The sequence below is a fragment of the Phyllobates terribilis genome, unplaced genomic scaffold, assembly GCF_046119375.1.
Source record: "Phyllobates terribilis strain yellow unplaced genomic scaffold, ASM4611937v1 Scaffold_8__6_contigs__length_399053987, whole genome shotgun sequence".
NCBI lineage: Eukaryota > Metazoa > Chordata > Amphibia > Anura > Dendrobatidae > Phyllobates > Phyllobates terribilis.
In genome coordinates this window covers 381,476,554-381,492,087 of record NW_027362768.1, presented here as the reverse complement: position 1 = coordinate 381,492,087, position 15,534 = coordinate 381,476,554, and the positions used below count along the sequence as shown (strand labels likewise).

Here is a 15,534-nt window from a genome sequence, read left to right as displayed (position 1 = left end):
GTAACTACCACTTTGGGGTACCCATTGTCAGGCTCACAGGACGAAGCGGACAAAGTATTGAGTACCGGGTGTAGAGAAGTCTCTCTCCATTTGTCATCGAGTGGTATCCCGGAGGATTCAGGAGGCAACAGGGGATCCTCCGCCAGGTAGTAGAGGTGCACAGACTCAGAGGTAACCACAGCTTTGGAGCATCCTTGGACATGCACACCGGTTAAAGAGAGAGAAGCATCTGATGCCGGGTGCAGGAAGTTCTCCTGTGTGGAGTCTGGATGGGCAGAAGTCTCTTCGGGCAGGAGAACTGGTGCACTACCCACGCACATTACCCATTGGGGTTTCTCCGGGATACAGGGAGATGAAGCTTCAGTAGGGACTTCAAGGTTGGGGTCAGGAGGTCTCAGGGAGGACAGACCCTGGCGTGACGGCTTGCCTCTACGTCTAGCACGTCTGGACTGCCTCTTGAGGTTGAGAGAAGTATTCCGGAAAGCGTAGTCACCCTGTGAGGATTCTGGGTGGGCAGTAGTCTCATTGGGCTGGAGGACTATTGCGCTACCCACACACATTACCCATCGGGGCTGCTCCGGGATATTGGGAGGTGAAGCTTCAGCAGGAGCCTCCGGGTTAGGATCATCGAAGACCATTAGAAAGGCCACCAGGAAGGCCATTAGGTCCCGGAGGATCGGATCCTGTGTTTCATATAGGGGGTTGATCCATTCCAAGGCATCACCCGCCAGGTAAGACATAATAAAGGCCACTTTAGCCCAATCGGAAGGAAAATAGAGAGGGTAGGCCTTAAAGTGTAGCATGCATTGCTCCACAAATGCACGACACTGTCTTGGATCCCCATAGTAACGTGGCGGATCCGCAGGAACGAGAGCTGATAGATCCATCTGGACGGTGCGTAATTTCGCCTGGAACTCAGCTAAGAGAAAAAAAAAATTTATTTATTTTATTTTAATGCATATATTCGCTGGAAAACTTCTCAGAGAGCGAAGGCCGTGGGGCTCAACGGGAACCATGGCCTGAGCATGCTGTTATGCACACGCCCGGGCTAAGCGGCGTGTGCGTGTGATTGGTAGTGATTCCACTGGACCGTGCCGGAGAGTGAATGCCTGGAGGGGCGTGACTAAGTATTCACCCGATCCGACCAGGGTCGCACGACGGCATACGACGCCAGTGCACCAAGGAGGAACCGAGCAAAGGGACCAGGTGCTACTCCAGGACAGACCCCGGACACGGCTGTTGACCCACACAGGGGAATACAGGAACAGGCTGGTAGGCTGGCACACAGACTGGAGGGTATAGGCAGGCACGACTGGTATGCAGGCAGGCGGGTATGCAGGCAGGGGGGTAAAGGCAAGCACAGCTAGAGTGCAGACAGGGAGGCACTAGCAGGTAGGAACACAGGCGGGATAGGGCCCAGTACACACTGGGACTCAGGAACATTACAGGCAGAGGGGTACAGGCAGGGCAGGACAGGACTGCCGGAGCAGCGGGCAGAAGCAGGGCAGGACAGGACTGCCGGAGCAGCGGGCAGAAGCAGGGCAGGACAGGACTCTGTTCACACGGAACAGACAGGAAGGGAAAGACAGAGCCAGATACTCACACAGTACTTGCAGGGACAACAAGCAGGAGTTAGGTACGAGTTCAGACTCTGCAGAAAAAGGAAGGGAACGGACATAGAGGCAAAACAGGTAAAGGACAGGAGAAAGTTCAGACTGGAACTGAGTGTACGGAGGAGACCGACACTGCAGAGGGATACAGGAGCGGGTCTGGGAATACGGCCCCCAGAGAGGCGGAACGAACAGGCAAGGAGCGTGTTCAGACAGGACAGACCAGACACAGGAGCGGGTCTAGGAAATCGGCCACTAGAAGGCGGAACGAACAGGCAAGGAGCGTGTTCAGACAGGACAGACAAGAGAACACAGAAAGGACTCAGTTCAGACACGGGAACTAATACCGCAAAGCAGGAGACATACAGGACTTAGTTCAGACACGGGAACTAATACCGCAAAGCAGGAGACATAAAGGACTCAGTTCAGACAGGCCTGGAAATACAGCCTCCAGGAAAGGCAGACAAGGAAACAAAGACGGGACCTGGCACCTTCAGAGTGCAAGCACACACTGAAGGAAAACACTATGCTCAGGCAGGGATAGATGGGAGCAGCTGAGCTATATACCAAGTGTCAGACAGCAATAGGCTGAGGACGCACAAGAGGTGTGACCCACAGCAGGTACAAAAAGCAGGAAGTGATCGGGCGCCGCCCTTAAGCAGCAGAGACAGACACAAACAGACAGCATGGAGGGAAGCCAGAGAGACATTCTGGACAGGAGATCAAGTGCGCGCTCCTGCACAGTGGGAAATGGACCACTATGCAAGGACGCCGCCAGGTATGTTACACGCTCCATGCTTCAGTACCCCCCTACATCTCCTCCCTTGTCTCAGTCTACCACCCTACACGTGCCCTCCGTTCTGCAAATGACTTGAAACTAAAATCCTCCATAATCCGAACTTCCCACTCCCGTCTCCAAGATTTCTCGCGTGCTGTGCCAATTCTCTGGAATGCACTACCCAGGACAGTTCGATTAATTCCCAATACCCACAGTTTCAAGCGAACCCTAAAAACACATTTCTTTAGACTGGCGTATCACCTAAACACACTCTGTCCATCCCAGCTTTCCCCCATATTAAAATCTTCTTCAACTTCGGGTTCAAACCAACCATGTACATAAAAGCCTCTGTCAGGACTGCACACATACTGGCTGGCGACCAGTCCATGTATTATTATTTATCCTATTCAGTATATCAAGGCTGCATTATACAATATATGTACCTTTTACCTTTTGTGTCTCCCCCACTTCCTCATAGACTGTAAGCTCGCGAGCAGGGCCCTCACTCCGTTCGATATGAGATATGCTTATTCTGTATTGTCTGTATAATTCCCCCCTAAAATTTGTAAAGTGCTGCGGAATATGTTGGCGCTATAAAAATAAACTATTATTATTATTATATTATTATATATTATGTCGCGGTGGTCGGCTCCCGGGCCCGTACCCTGGGGTCAGCTTTTAAAAGGGGATTGTTTGTTAATTTTATGGAAGTTCGTGACGCCAACTGTGGTTTCTGGTGAGAATCACCAGCGCTGCGACAGTCCACTGAGGCCGGTGATAAGGCAGCTCGATGGTATAGCTCCCCACAGGTGGAGCTAGGCCTCAGGGCAGCGTACGGAGAGGGGGATGCAAGACAGGCGAGACCCAGCCGGGTCAGAGCAAGAACGGGGCGGGACACGGTAGACACTTCAGTACCTTTTACTGGTGGTGGTTCAGGCACGTCCTGGAGCACTGTAGGGTGAAGGGTGCATATCAGGGTCCTTCCCAATGAGCGGGTGTAGGGCCTCCTGTTTCTTGCCTCTACGTAGTAAGTTCCTGACCTGCCTGAAGCTAGGCCTAACTTTATCTCTGTCCTGCACCGGCTGACGTTGTGGTAGGGCCTTCTCTTGGAGTGCACGCTCCCAGTTTACGGGGCCTATGTGTCTCCTGGCTCTGTTACGTATCAGCTCTCTGGTGAACCTGGGACCTGTAGTTCTCCAGGGATTCCGGTTATGCCTTACTGGGTCGTAGAGATCCCGGTAAGCTCGGACCCGGTGTCCGGTAATTGTTTCGGGGTGAGCTGGGTAAGCTCCTCTGCCCCCACTGCTACTCACTTTCCACTCGCCTTCGGCCACGCTCGGGACCTCACTAGGCTACTCACACTAACGGCAGCTTGCCGCTCTTCACCGCTCTTACAGGCGTCGGCACACCTTGGGCTCACTTACTTGAGCTCCTGAGTCTAGACTGGGCTTCAGGAGCGCTGGAGGCCTAGCTTGCCTACACAGCAACCCACGTGCTTCTCTGCACACACAGCTTTTTCACTCTGTGCACTCCAGACTAACTGAGCTTGACTCTGTATTCAGATCTGTACTTGCTGAACTCTCCAGAGGAACTGCACTGCCTAGCTCCACCTTCCCTATTTATATCCCTAACGGGCTCCCTCTGCTGGTCTGAGATGGAAGGTGGAGATGTGTGAATGTTTATGGGGGCCTCTTGTGGAGGATTCCATTAATGCACCCTTCTAGGATCTGTGGTACCAAGCGAAGCTGGGTGCCACATAGCCATCTATACACAGCGGGAGGCCGCAGGTAGCCATCTATACACAGCGGGAGGCCGCACGTAGACATCTATACACAGCAGGGGGCTGCACGTAGCCATCTATACACAGCAGGGGGGCGCACGTAGCCATCTATACACAGCGGAAGGCCGCACGGTGCCAGCTATACACAGCAGGAGGCCGCACGTAGCCATCTATACAGAGCAGGGGGCCGCACGTAGCCATCTATACACAGCGGGAGACCGCACGTAGCCATCTATACACAGCGGGAGGCCGCACAGTGCCATCTATACACAGCAGGAGGCCGCACGGCACCATCTATACACAGCAGGGGGCCGCACGACGCCATCTATACACAGCAGGGGTCCGCACGGCGCCATCTATACACAGCAGCGGGCCGCATGGCGCCATCTATACACAGCAGGGGGCCGCACGGCGCCATCTATACACAGCAGGGTGCCGCACGGCGCCATCTATACACAGCAGGGGGCCGCACGACGCCATCTATACACAGCAGGGGTCCGCACGGCGCCATCTATACACAGCAGCGGGCCGCATGGCGCCATCTATACACAGCAGGGGGCCGCACGGCGCCATCTATACACAGCAGGGGGCTGCACGGCGCCATCTATACACAGCAGGGGGCCACACGGTGCCATCTATACACAGCAGGGGGCCGCATGGCGCCATCTATATACAGCGGGAGGCCACACAGCGCCCCCCAGAGACAGCGGGAGGCCGCACAACGCCCCCCCAGAGACAGCGGGAGGCCGCACGCAGTCATGCACAAACATATACAGACATATACATACACGCATAAACACATTTGAAACACAAAAATACATATAAACAGACATCACACAATGATATCTACACACATACTCTCACACACACACTCACTCACCATCCCCCGGCTCGGCTCCCGTCATCCAGCTCTTCTCCGGTGGTAAGTAGCAGTGCAGGGCGCGCACTGCGTGACGTCACACTAGCAGACACGGCCGCGCACAGGGAAGTTAACAGGTACAGTACTGGCCCGGCCGAAGAAGAACTGACTGCCGGTATGTGCCGCGGCGCCGCACATATTATAATGAGGGCAATCTGGCCATGGACCCCCCAGAGCCCCAGGCCTCCCGGGGCCCCGGGCGGTAGCCCAGATTGCCCTCATTATAATCCGCCTATGATTATGGCCACCGGTCACTGATTTAAAAAAAATAAATACAATACTCACTTCTCCTGGTTCCAGCCGATGCTCCGGTCCCCTGAGTGTGTGGTGTGAAGCGCCGGACATCTCAGAACAGCATGCGCCCTATAATGATGTAATCGCGCCCCCTGCTCTGAGACGTCAAACACCGAGGAAGAATGATGGGGGTGGAGACGTCTGGACACTCCCTCCTCCATTATCATCGCTCACACTGGGCCCCCCCCTCCAGCCGTCAGTGAGAGCAATGATGATGGAGGAGGGAGCGTCAGCAGACGATTCCACCCCTATCCTGTGCGAGGGGCTGGGTGCTAATGGGCGGAGGCGGGGCCCGGTGCGGGGAGGGCCTGGTGCGGGGAGACCCTGATGCAGTGAGGGCCCGGTGCGGGGAGACCCTGCTGTAGTGAGGGCGTGGTGCGGGGAGGGCCTGCTGCAGTGAGGACCCGGTGTGGGGAGGGCCTGCTGCAGTGAGGGCCCGGTGTGGGGAGACCCTGCTGCAGTGAGGGCTTGGTGCGGGGAGACCCTGCTGCAGTGAGGACCCGGTGTGGGGAGGGCCTGCTGCAGTGAGGGCCCGGTGTGGGGAGACCCTGCTGCAGTGAGGGCTTGGTGCGGGGAGACCCTGCTGCAGTGAGGACCCGGTGTGGGGAGGCCCTGTTGCAGTGAGGGCTTGGTGTGGGGCCCCCCGGCTCACGGGCCCCGAAGCAGTGGTGTGGCATGGCTCGGTCATACACCCTGGACTGCAGCATTTCTATACATTTACCTCCCCAATACTCCTGCACGCTCGGTTCAGCTGAGCATATATGTATTTTTGGGAGGAATAAGTTGCTGCCGGACCCCTGTGACCCCCCCAGACTCGTGCAACAGCAACTAGGGAACATGAGCAAGACTGAGCCTGATCCTTCCCCGACCCGACATCATGTGTAGGGGTCCCGCTGTCCGGGACTGGTCGACTTTAATCCAATGTGTATGGGGAGGGCAGCAATGGTGACCCTGCTATGCAAGAAGACAAGACCAGCTCTGCCGTCCTTCATTCTCAGGATCACAACAAGATGACATATCCTATAATATAGCCTCGTTTTTTCAGAGCAGAGTACCCCTTTAAGCTTTATTTACAGAAGACCAGAAAATCCCTTTAACAAAGTGTAATATTGACATTGTTAAAAGCCAAACAATCAGTTACAAAGTATCAGAGGGAAAATGTGCAGTCACCAAGGAGACGGAGGCCGTAAAGCACAAATGCTGCAATCACAGGAGTCACATCAGAGTCCACGTTGAGCTTTGCTGCCATCTTCTGGTGACTCTGCAGTATTACAGGGGAATTTCCTAAATATTCTTTCTTTACTTGCATCATGGGGTTTATATCAGTTTTTCCTCAACCTTTTAAAATATGACTACCCCACAAAGACAAATAAGTATCCCCCATTTCTGTGTCACTAGTCCAATCTATGATCCTATTGTTACTTCAAACTTTTAAGGGCCACAAACCTTACAGCATAAAGCTGAGATCAGCCGTCTGTACACATGGAAGTGTCTTTTGAGGATCTAGAAATATGTGACAAAGTAATAATAATAATAATCTTTATTTTTATATAGCGCTAACATATTCCGCAGCGCTTTACATACATTATCGTCGCTGTCTCCATCGAGGCTCACAATCTAGATTCCCTACCAGTATGTCTTTGGAGTGTGGGAGGAAACCGGAGAACCCGGAGGAAACCCACGCAAACACGGGGAGAACATACAAACTCCTTGCAGATGTTGTCCTTGGTGGGATTTGAACCCAGGACCCCAGCGCTGCAAGGCTGCAATGCTAACCACTGAGCCACCATACAGTGCTAACCACTGAGCCACCGTGCTGCCCAGATGCGGATCCTCTACACTTTCTCTTCTTTCCTCTTTTTACTTTGCATAGTGTAAGCGACCATATACAAGCTGCTGTTGATGGATCTCATATTTGGCGTTTGTTATAAGACACGTATAGCGCCTGTGGGGAGTCCGATCGGCTAATTAGTTATCGGACTATTATTTCTTTTACTCGCTTATACAGCGTCATAAATTCCACAGCGCTTTACAGACTCTCTATGATGCTCGTGTGTCTAGGTAGACCTGCCACGCTTTCCTGCTTACTGACGGTTTCTATGTAGCAAAATATTTTTCATAATGAGTCAAAACCAAGGAAATATGTAATGAAGATGTCAGTGAAGGTGGCGGAGCCGCCATTACTGCAGAGCGGAGTGCCTCAGCCTTCGGAGATCCCGGCGGGATAAAGGTTATCAGCATTTTTGTTTTATTATTCTGTTTTCATGTGTTTTCCGTTCTTTGGACTCGGGAGGAGGAGGAACATCTCACATTATGGAGGAGGAGGATAAGGCGCAGTCGTTGCATCGAGGTCTCGAATTTACGGCCCCCGGAGGTGCGGAGCAGAGGAAGAATTGTAACAGCTCAGCAGAAAGTCCACAGGAAAGAGGAAAAAAGGGCGAGAAGGCAGGAAGTCATCGCCCTAAATGGGGCTGCAGGGTGACACAAAGCACCGGAGTCCGCAGAGTATTGCACCGGATTAGGGATGTTCGTACCGGAGAGTTACTGTCCGGTGCTAAACGCAGAACACGAGAGAGAGAATTTTCAGCTTCAAAAGTTTGGAATAAAGTTTGGGTCGGGTAGCAGAAGTTCCACGGCTCCGCTTATCCCTACGCCACATCCATTATTTGTGGGGTTTTAACCCCTTTTGCTTTTCAGAACAATCGCTCCTGATCGTCTTTTGCCGTTTCTTCTGGTTTTCGTATGATCCATAAGACGTTGCAGACATTTCAGAAGAAATGACGACTATTTAGTGGCCGGGTTATATCCTATGGAATAAGACACGACCTGCCCCCGCTATAGAGGGGGCAGAGGTGGCGGGTTCACCCGGACCCCACTGAAAATGAGGGGATGAACCTGCCACCCACTGTGCAGAGAGCTGCAGTCAGCAGGATCAATGGGGGTCCCAAAGGTCATAGCACCCATCATCAAGTGATCGCGTGTCCCCCCGCTGTATCGCCAGGGAATACCCCTCTAATTCTTAGGTTTTGACCTTCCACAGGATTAGCACCCTTCCCTTCTGAAATCCTCTGTTCTGCTGTCACCCTTCTCTTTCTATTGTGTAATCTTCATTCTGGGACCTCCGTTCACTCCTCCTGAAATCCTCTGTGCTGCACCTCTTTGTGACTGTCGTTTTTCTGGAGACTGTGAATTACTTATTTCCAGTACCATTTATGTGACAAGAAATAAAGTCAATGTCAGCTGTTGTTGCCAAGATGCTGGGACTTGTGGTTCCTCCAGCCGGCAGATAACAGCCCTGTAATTCTGCTCCCTCCCAGCAGATGGCGCCAGAGACCAGCAATGAGCCGGAAGCTGCAGGTCTCCGCCCGGAGGAGGTCGGTCCCGGCCATGTGAGCAGCGATGGAGCCACGGGACGTGTGCGGGGGGCAGGAGGCGCTGCCAGTGCCGGTGTGCGGGGAGGGGGCGCTGCTGCCGGGCTTCCAGGTGAGAGAAGCAGCGAGGCACCTACCGCACAGCATGCTGGGAGCTGTGGTTCTGTCTGGGGCTCAATGGGTCACGTGTGCAAAAACTAAACATGAAAGCCAATCACAGCTGAGTACACAGTGATGTCACAACTATTTTATAATGCCCTATAGAGCCCCCCCATTGCAGTGCCATTCATAGACCCCCCCAATAACAGTGTCAGCCATAGACCCCCCCCCCAATAACGGTACCAAAAACAGATCCCCCAGTAACAGTGCCATTCATAGACTCCCCAATAACAGTGCCATTCATAGACCCCTTAATAATAGTGCCATTCATACACACCCCCGATAACAGTACCAGCCATAGACCCCCCCAATAACAGTGACATTCATAGAGCCCCCAATAACAGTGCCATAGACCTCCCCCAATAACAGTGCCAGCTACAGATCCCCCCCAATAACAGTGCCATTCATAGACCCCTTAATAATAGTGCCATTCATACACACCCCCAATAACAGTACCAGCCATAGACCCCCCCAATAACAGTGACATTCATAGAGCCCCCAATAACAGTGCCAGCTACAGATCCCCTCCAATAACAGTGCCATAGACCTCCCCCAATAACAGTGCCATTCATAGGCCTCCCCCCAATAACAGTGCCAGCTACAGATCCCCCCCAATAACAGTGCCATTCATAGACCCCCCAATAACAGTGCCATTCATAGACCCCTTAATAATAGTGCCATTCATACACCCCCCCAATAATAGTACCAGCCATAGACCCCCCCAATAACAGTGACATTCATAGAGCCCCCAATAACAGTGCCAGCTACAGATCCCCCCCAATAACAGTGCCATAGACCTCCCCCAATAACAGTACCAAAAACAGATCCCCCCCAATAACAGTGCCATTCATAGACCCCCCAATAACAGTGACATTCATAGAGCCCCCAATAACAGTGACATTCATAGAGCCCCCAATAACAGTGCCAGCTACAGATCCCCCCCAATAACAGTGCCAGCTACAGATCCCCCCAATAACAGTGCCATTCATAGACCCCCCAATAACAGTGACATTCATAGAGCCCCCAATAACAGTGCCAGCTACAGATCCCCCCCAATAATAGTGCCATTCATAGACCTCCCCCAATAACAGTGCCATTCATAGGCCTCCCCCCAATAACAGTGCCAGCTACAGATCCCCAATAACAGTGCCATTCATAGACCTCCCCCCATAACAATGCCATCCATAAAGCCCCCAATAACACTGCCATTCATAGACCTCCCCCCATAACAATGCCATCCATAAAGCCCCCAATAACAATGCCATTCATAGACCTTCCCCCAATAACAGTGACATTCATAGACCCCCCCCCCCCCATAACAGTGCCAGATATTTTAGTGCTTTTTTCCATCTTCCTGTTGAATACCGGACCCTACGTCCTGATCTCAGGTGTGAATACGACCCATCAGCGTCACTGGCGATGACTCATCTGCGGATCCCGGAGGAGCGTTAATTACACGGCCTGATGGGGTAATTACACGTTGTCTCCTCCTCCAAGACATGGATCGTCCTCTTCATCATTCCCCGATAATAATAGCGGACAATCCCATTGCAAGTATGGGAGGGTGTGGGGGTCCCCGGCCAGAAGGAAGCTGCACTGTGGGGGGAACGTGGATGGATCTGTGCAAGAAACCATTGTCCTACACGGCCCAAAACGTTACTGCGCCACCGCTACTGCTGCAGGCAATGGAGAAGGCGCGCAAGCCCGGCCCCGGAGCGATATAACAGGACCGCACCGATATAATAATCTCCCCTCCCCCGGAGCGATATAACAGGACCGCACCGATATAATCATCTCCCCTCCCCCGGAGCGATATAACAGGACCGCACCGATATAATAATCTCCCCTCCCCCGGAGCGATATAACAGGACCGCACCGATATAAATCATCTCCCCTCCCCCAGAACGATATAACAGGACCGCACCGATATAATCATCTCTCCTCCCCCGGAGCGATATAACAGGACCGCACCGATATAATAATCTCCCCTCCCCCGGAGCGATATAACAGGACCGCACCGATATAAATCATCTCCCCTCCCCCGGAGCGATATAACAGGACCGCACCGATATAATAATCTCCCCTCCCCCGGAGCGATATAACAGGACCGCACCGATATAATAATCTCCCCTCCCCCGGAGCGATATAACAGGACCGCACCGATATAATAATCTCCCCTCCCCCGGAGCGATATAACAGGACCGCACCGATATAATCATCTCCCCTCCCCCGGAGCGATATAACAGGACCGCACCGATATAATAATCTCCCCTCCCCCGGAGCGATATAACAGGACCGCACCGATATAAATCATCTCCCCTCCCCCGGAGCGATATAACAGGACCGCACCGATATAATAATCTCCCCTCCCCCGGAGCGATATAACAGGACCGCACCGATATAATAATCTCCCCTCCCCCGGAGCGATATAACAGGACCGCACCGATATAATAATCTCCCCTCCCCCGGAGCGATATAACAGGACCGCACCGATATAATCATCTCCCCTCCCCCGGAGCGATATAACAGGACCGCACCGATATAATAATCTCCCCTCCCCCGGAGCGATATAACAGGACCGCACCGATATAAATCATCTCCCCTCCCCCAGAACGATATAACAGGACCGCACCGATATAATCATCTCCCCTCCCCCGGAGCGATATAACAGGACCGCACCGATATAATAATCTCCCCTCCCCCGGAGCGATATAACAGGACCGCACCGATATAAATCATCTCCCCTCCCCCGGAGCGATATAACAGGACCGCACCGATATAATAATCTCCCCTCCCCCGGAGCGATATAACAGGACCGCACCGATATAATAATCTCCCCTCCCCCGGAGCGATATAACAGGACCGCACCGATATAATAATCTCCCCTCCCCCGGAGCGATATAACAGGACCGCACCGATATAATCATCTCCCCTCCCCCGGAGCGATATAACAGGACCGCACCGATATAATCATCTCCCCTCCCCCGGAGCGATATAACAGGACCGCACCGATATAATCATCTTCCCTCCCCCGGAGCGATATAACAGGACCGCACCGATATAAATCATCTCTCCTCCCCCAGAGAGATATAACAGGACCGCACCGATATAATCATCTCCCCTCCCCCGGAGCGATATAACAGGACCGCACCGATATAAATCATCTCCCTCCCCCGGAGCGATATAACAGGACCGCACCGATATAATCATCTCTCCTCCCCCAGAGCGATATAACAGGACCGCACCGATATAATCATCTCCCCTCCCCCGGAGCGATATAACAGGACCGCACCGATATAATCATCTCCCCTCCCCCGGAGCGATATAACAGGACCGCACCGATATAATCATCTCCCCTCCCCCGGAGCGATATAACAGGACCGCACCGATATAAATCATCTCTCCTCCCCCAGAGAGATATAACAGGACCGCACCGATATAATCATCTCCCCTCCCCCGGAGCGATATAACAGGACCGCACCGATATAATCATCTCCCCTCCCCCGGAGCGATATAATCATCTCCCCTCCCCCGGAGCGATATAACAGGACCTCACCGATATAATCATCTCCCCTCCCCCGGAGCGATATAACAGGACCGCACCGATATGATCATCTCTCCTCCCCCAGAGCGATATAACAGGACCGCACCGATATAAATCATCTCCCCTCCCCCAGAGCGATATAACAGGACCGCACCGATATAATCATCTCCCCTCCCCCGGAGCGATATAACAGGACCGCACCGATATAAACCATCTCCCCTCCCCCCGGAGCGATATAACAGGACCGCACCGATATAAATAATCTCTCCTCCCCCAGAGCGATATAACAGGACCGCACCGATATAACAGGACCGCACCGATATAAATCATCTCTCCTCCCCCAGAGCGATATAACAGGACCGCACCGATATAATCATCTTCCCTCCCCCGGAGCGATATAACAGGACCGCACCGATATAATAATCTCCCCTCCCCCGGAGCGATATAACAGGACCGCACCGATATAATCATCTCCCCTCCCCCGGAGCGATATAACAGGACCGCACCGATATAATAATCTCCCCTCCCCCGGAGCGATATAACAGGACCGCACCGATATAATAATCTCCCCTCCCCCGGAGCGATATAACAGGACCGCACCGATATAAATCATCTCCCCTCCCCCGGAGCGATATAACAGGACCGCACCGATATAAATCATCTCCCTCCCCCGGAGCGATATAACAGGACCGCACCGATATAATCATCTCTCCTCCCCCAGAGCGATATAACAGGACCGCACCGATATAATCATCTCCCCTCCCCCGGAGCGATATAACAGGACCGCACCGATATAATCATCTCCCCTCCCCCGGAGCGATATAACAGGACCGCACCGATATAATCATCTTCCCTCCCCCGGAGCGATATAACAGGACCGCACCGATATAAATCATCTCTCCTCCCCCAGAGAGATATAACAGGACCGCACCGATATAATCATCTCCCCTCCCCCGGAGCGATATAACAGGACCGCACCGATATAATCATCTCCCCTCCCCCGGAGCAATATAATCATCTCCCCTCCCCCGGAGCGATATAACAGGACCTCACCGATATAATCATCTCCCCTCCCCCGGAGCGATATAACAGGACCGCACCGATATGATCATCTCTCCTCCCCCAGAGCGATATAACAGGACCGCACCGATATAAATCATCTCCCCTCCCCCAGAGCGATATAACAGGACCGCACCGATATAATCATCTCCCCTCCCCCGGAGCGATATAACAGGACCGCACCGATATAAACCATCTCCCCTCCCCCGGAGCGATATAACAGGACCGCACCGATATAAATAATCTCTCCTCCCCCAGAGCGATATAACAGGACCGCACCGATATGATCATCTCTCCTCCCCCAGAGCGATATAACAGGACCGCACCGATATAAATCATCTCCCCTCCCCCAGAGCGATATAACAGGACCGCACCGATATAATCATCTCCCCTCCCCCGGAGCAATATAATCATCTCCCCTCCCCCGGAGCGATATAACAGGACCGCACCGATATAAACCATCTCCCCTCCCCCGGAGCGATATAACAGGACCGCACCGATATAAATAATCTCTCCTCCCCCAGAGCGATATAACAGGACCGCACCGATATGATCATCTCTCCTCCCCCAGAGCGATATAACAGGACCGCACCGATATAAATCATCTCCCCTCCCCCAGAGCGATATAACAGGACCGCACCGATATAATCATCTCCCCTCCCCCGGAGCAATATAATCATCTCCCCTCCCCCGGAGCGATATAACAGGACCTCACCGATATAATCATCTCCCCTCCCCCGGAGCGATATAACAGGACCGCACCGATATGATCATCTCTCCTCCCCCAGAGCGATATAACAGGACCGCACCGATATAAATCATCTCCCCTCCCCCAGAGCGATATAACAGGACCGCACCGATATAATCATCTCCCCTCCCCCGGAGCGATATAACAGGACCGCACCGATATAAACCATCTCCCCTCCCCCGGAGCGATATAACAGGACCGCACCGATATAAATAATCTCTCCTCCCCCAGAGCGATATAACAGGACCGCACCGATATGATCATCTCTCCTCCCCCAGAGCGATATAACAGGACCGCACCGATATAAATCATCTCCCCTCCCCCAGAGCGATATAACAGGACCGCACCGATATAATCATCTCCCCTCCCCCGGAGCGATATAACAGGACCGCACCGATATAAACCATCTCCCCTCCCCCGGAGCGATATAACAGGACCGCACCGATATAAATAATCTCTCCTCCCCCAGAGCGATATAACAGGACCGCACCGATATAATCATCTCCCCTCCCCCGGAGCGATATAACAGGACCGCACCAATATAAATCATCTCTCCTCCCCCAGAGCGATATAACAGGACCGCACCGATATAATCATCTCCCCTCCCCCGGAGCGATATAACAGGACCGCACCGATATAATCATCTCCCCTCCCCCGGAGCGATATAACAGGACCGCACCGATATTATCATCTCCCCTCCCCCGGAGCGATATAACAGGACCGCACCGATATAATCATCTCCCCTCCCCTGGAGCGATATAACAGGACTGCACCGATATAATCATCTCCCTCCCCCCGGAGCGATATAACAGGACCGCACCGATATAATCATCTCCCCTCCCCCGGAGCGATATAACAGGACCGCACCGATATAATCATCTCCCGCCCTGATGACGCGTATAGTTGTGATCACATCAGGACCCGTCGTCTCTTCCACCCTAACAAGATAATTTTATACTTTTTTCCCCATTTTCATCTGATAATCCAGAATATCTGATAGTCCAGCACTTCGCCGATTCCAATAATTTTGTATAAAGTCGCAGTTTTGTGAATTATTCATTGTGTTATTTTTTTCTCCATCTCTGCTGCCGGTCAGTGAATGGAAGTATTCCTATTTGTATCCTACAGAGCCAATACTCCTCACAGCTGAGGGTTTGTTACAAGTCTATCTACCCAGAGCTAAACCTTTGTTACATTGTATCAGTCCGCAGTGCAGGGGATTGTCTAGATTGGATACAATTGTCACAGATCCTCAGCTGTGATGCACATTAG

General features: G+C 52.7%; 1 protein-coding gene across 3 annotated transcripts in view; it reads left to right on the top strand.

Annotated features, from left to right (window-relative positions):
- The first annotated feature begins 2,246 nt into the window (after window positions 1–2,246).
- The window catches only part of LOC141157591 (histone-lysine N-methyltransferase SETMAR), a 15,055-nt gene continuing 1,767 nt past the window's right edge, over window positions 2,247–15,534 (top strand). The window contains exons 1-2 of one of the 3 annotated variants that reach the window (XM_073645043.1): window positions 2,247–2,388; window positions 8,699–8,864. In XM_073645043.1, coding sequence (XP_073501144.1) covers window positions 8,781–8,864 — 84 coding nt within the window. In that variant the 5' untranslated portion in view covers window positions 2,247–2,388; window positions 8,699–8,780. Of the gene's footprint in view, window positions 2,389–7,693; window positions 7,756–8,698; window positions 8,865–15,534 lie in introns of those variants that run through there. The other 2 variants (XM_073645042.1, XM_073645044.1) reach the window with 2 other exon arrangements.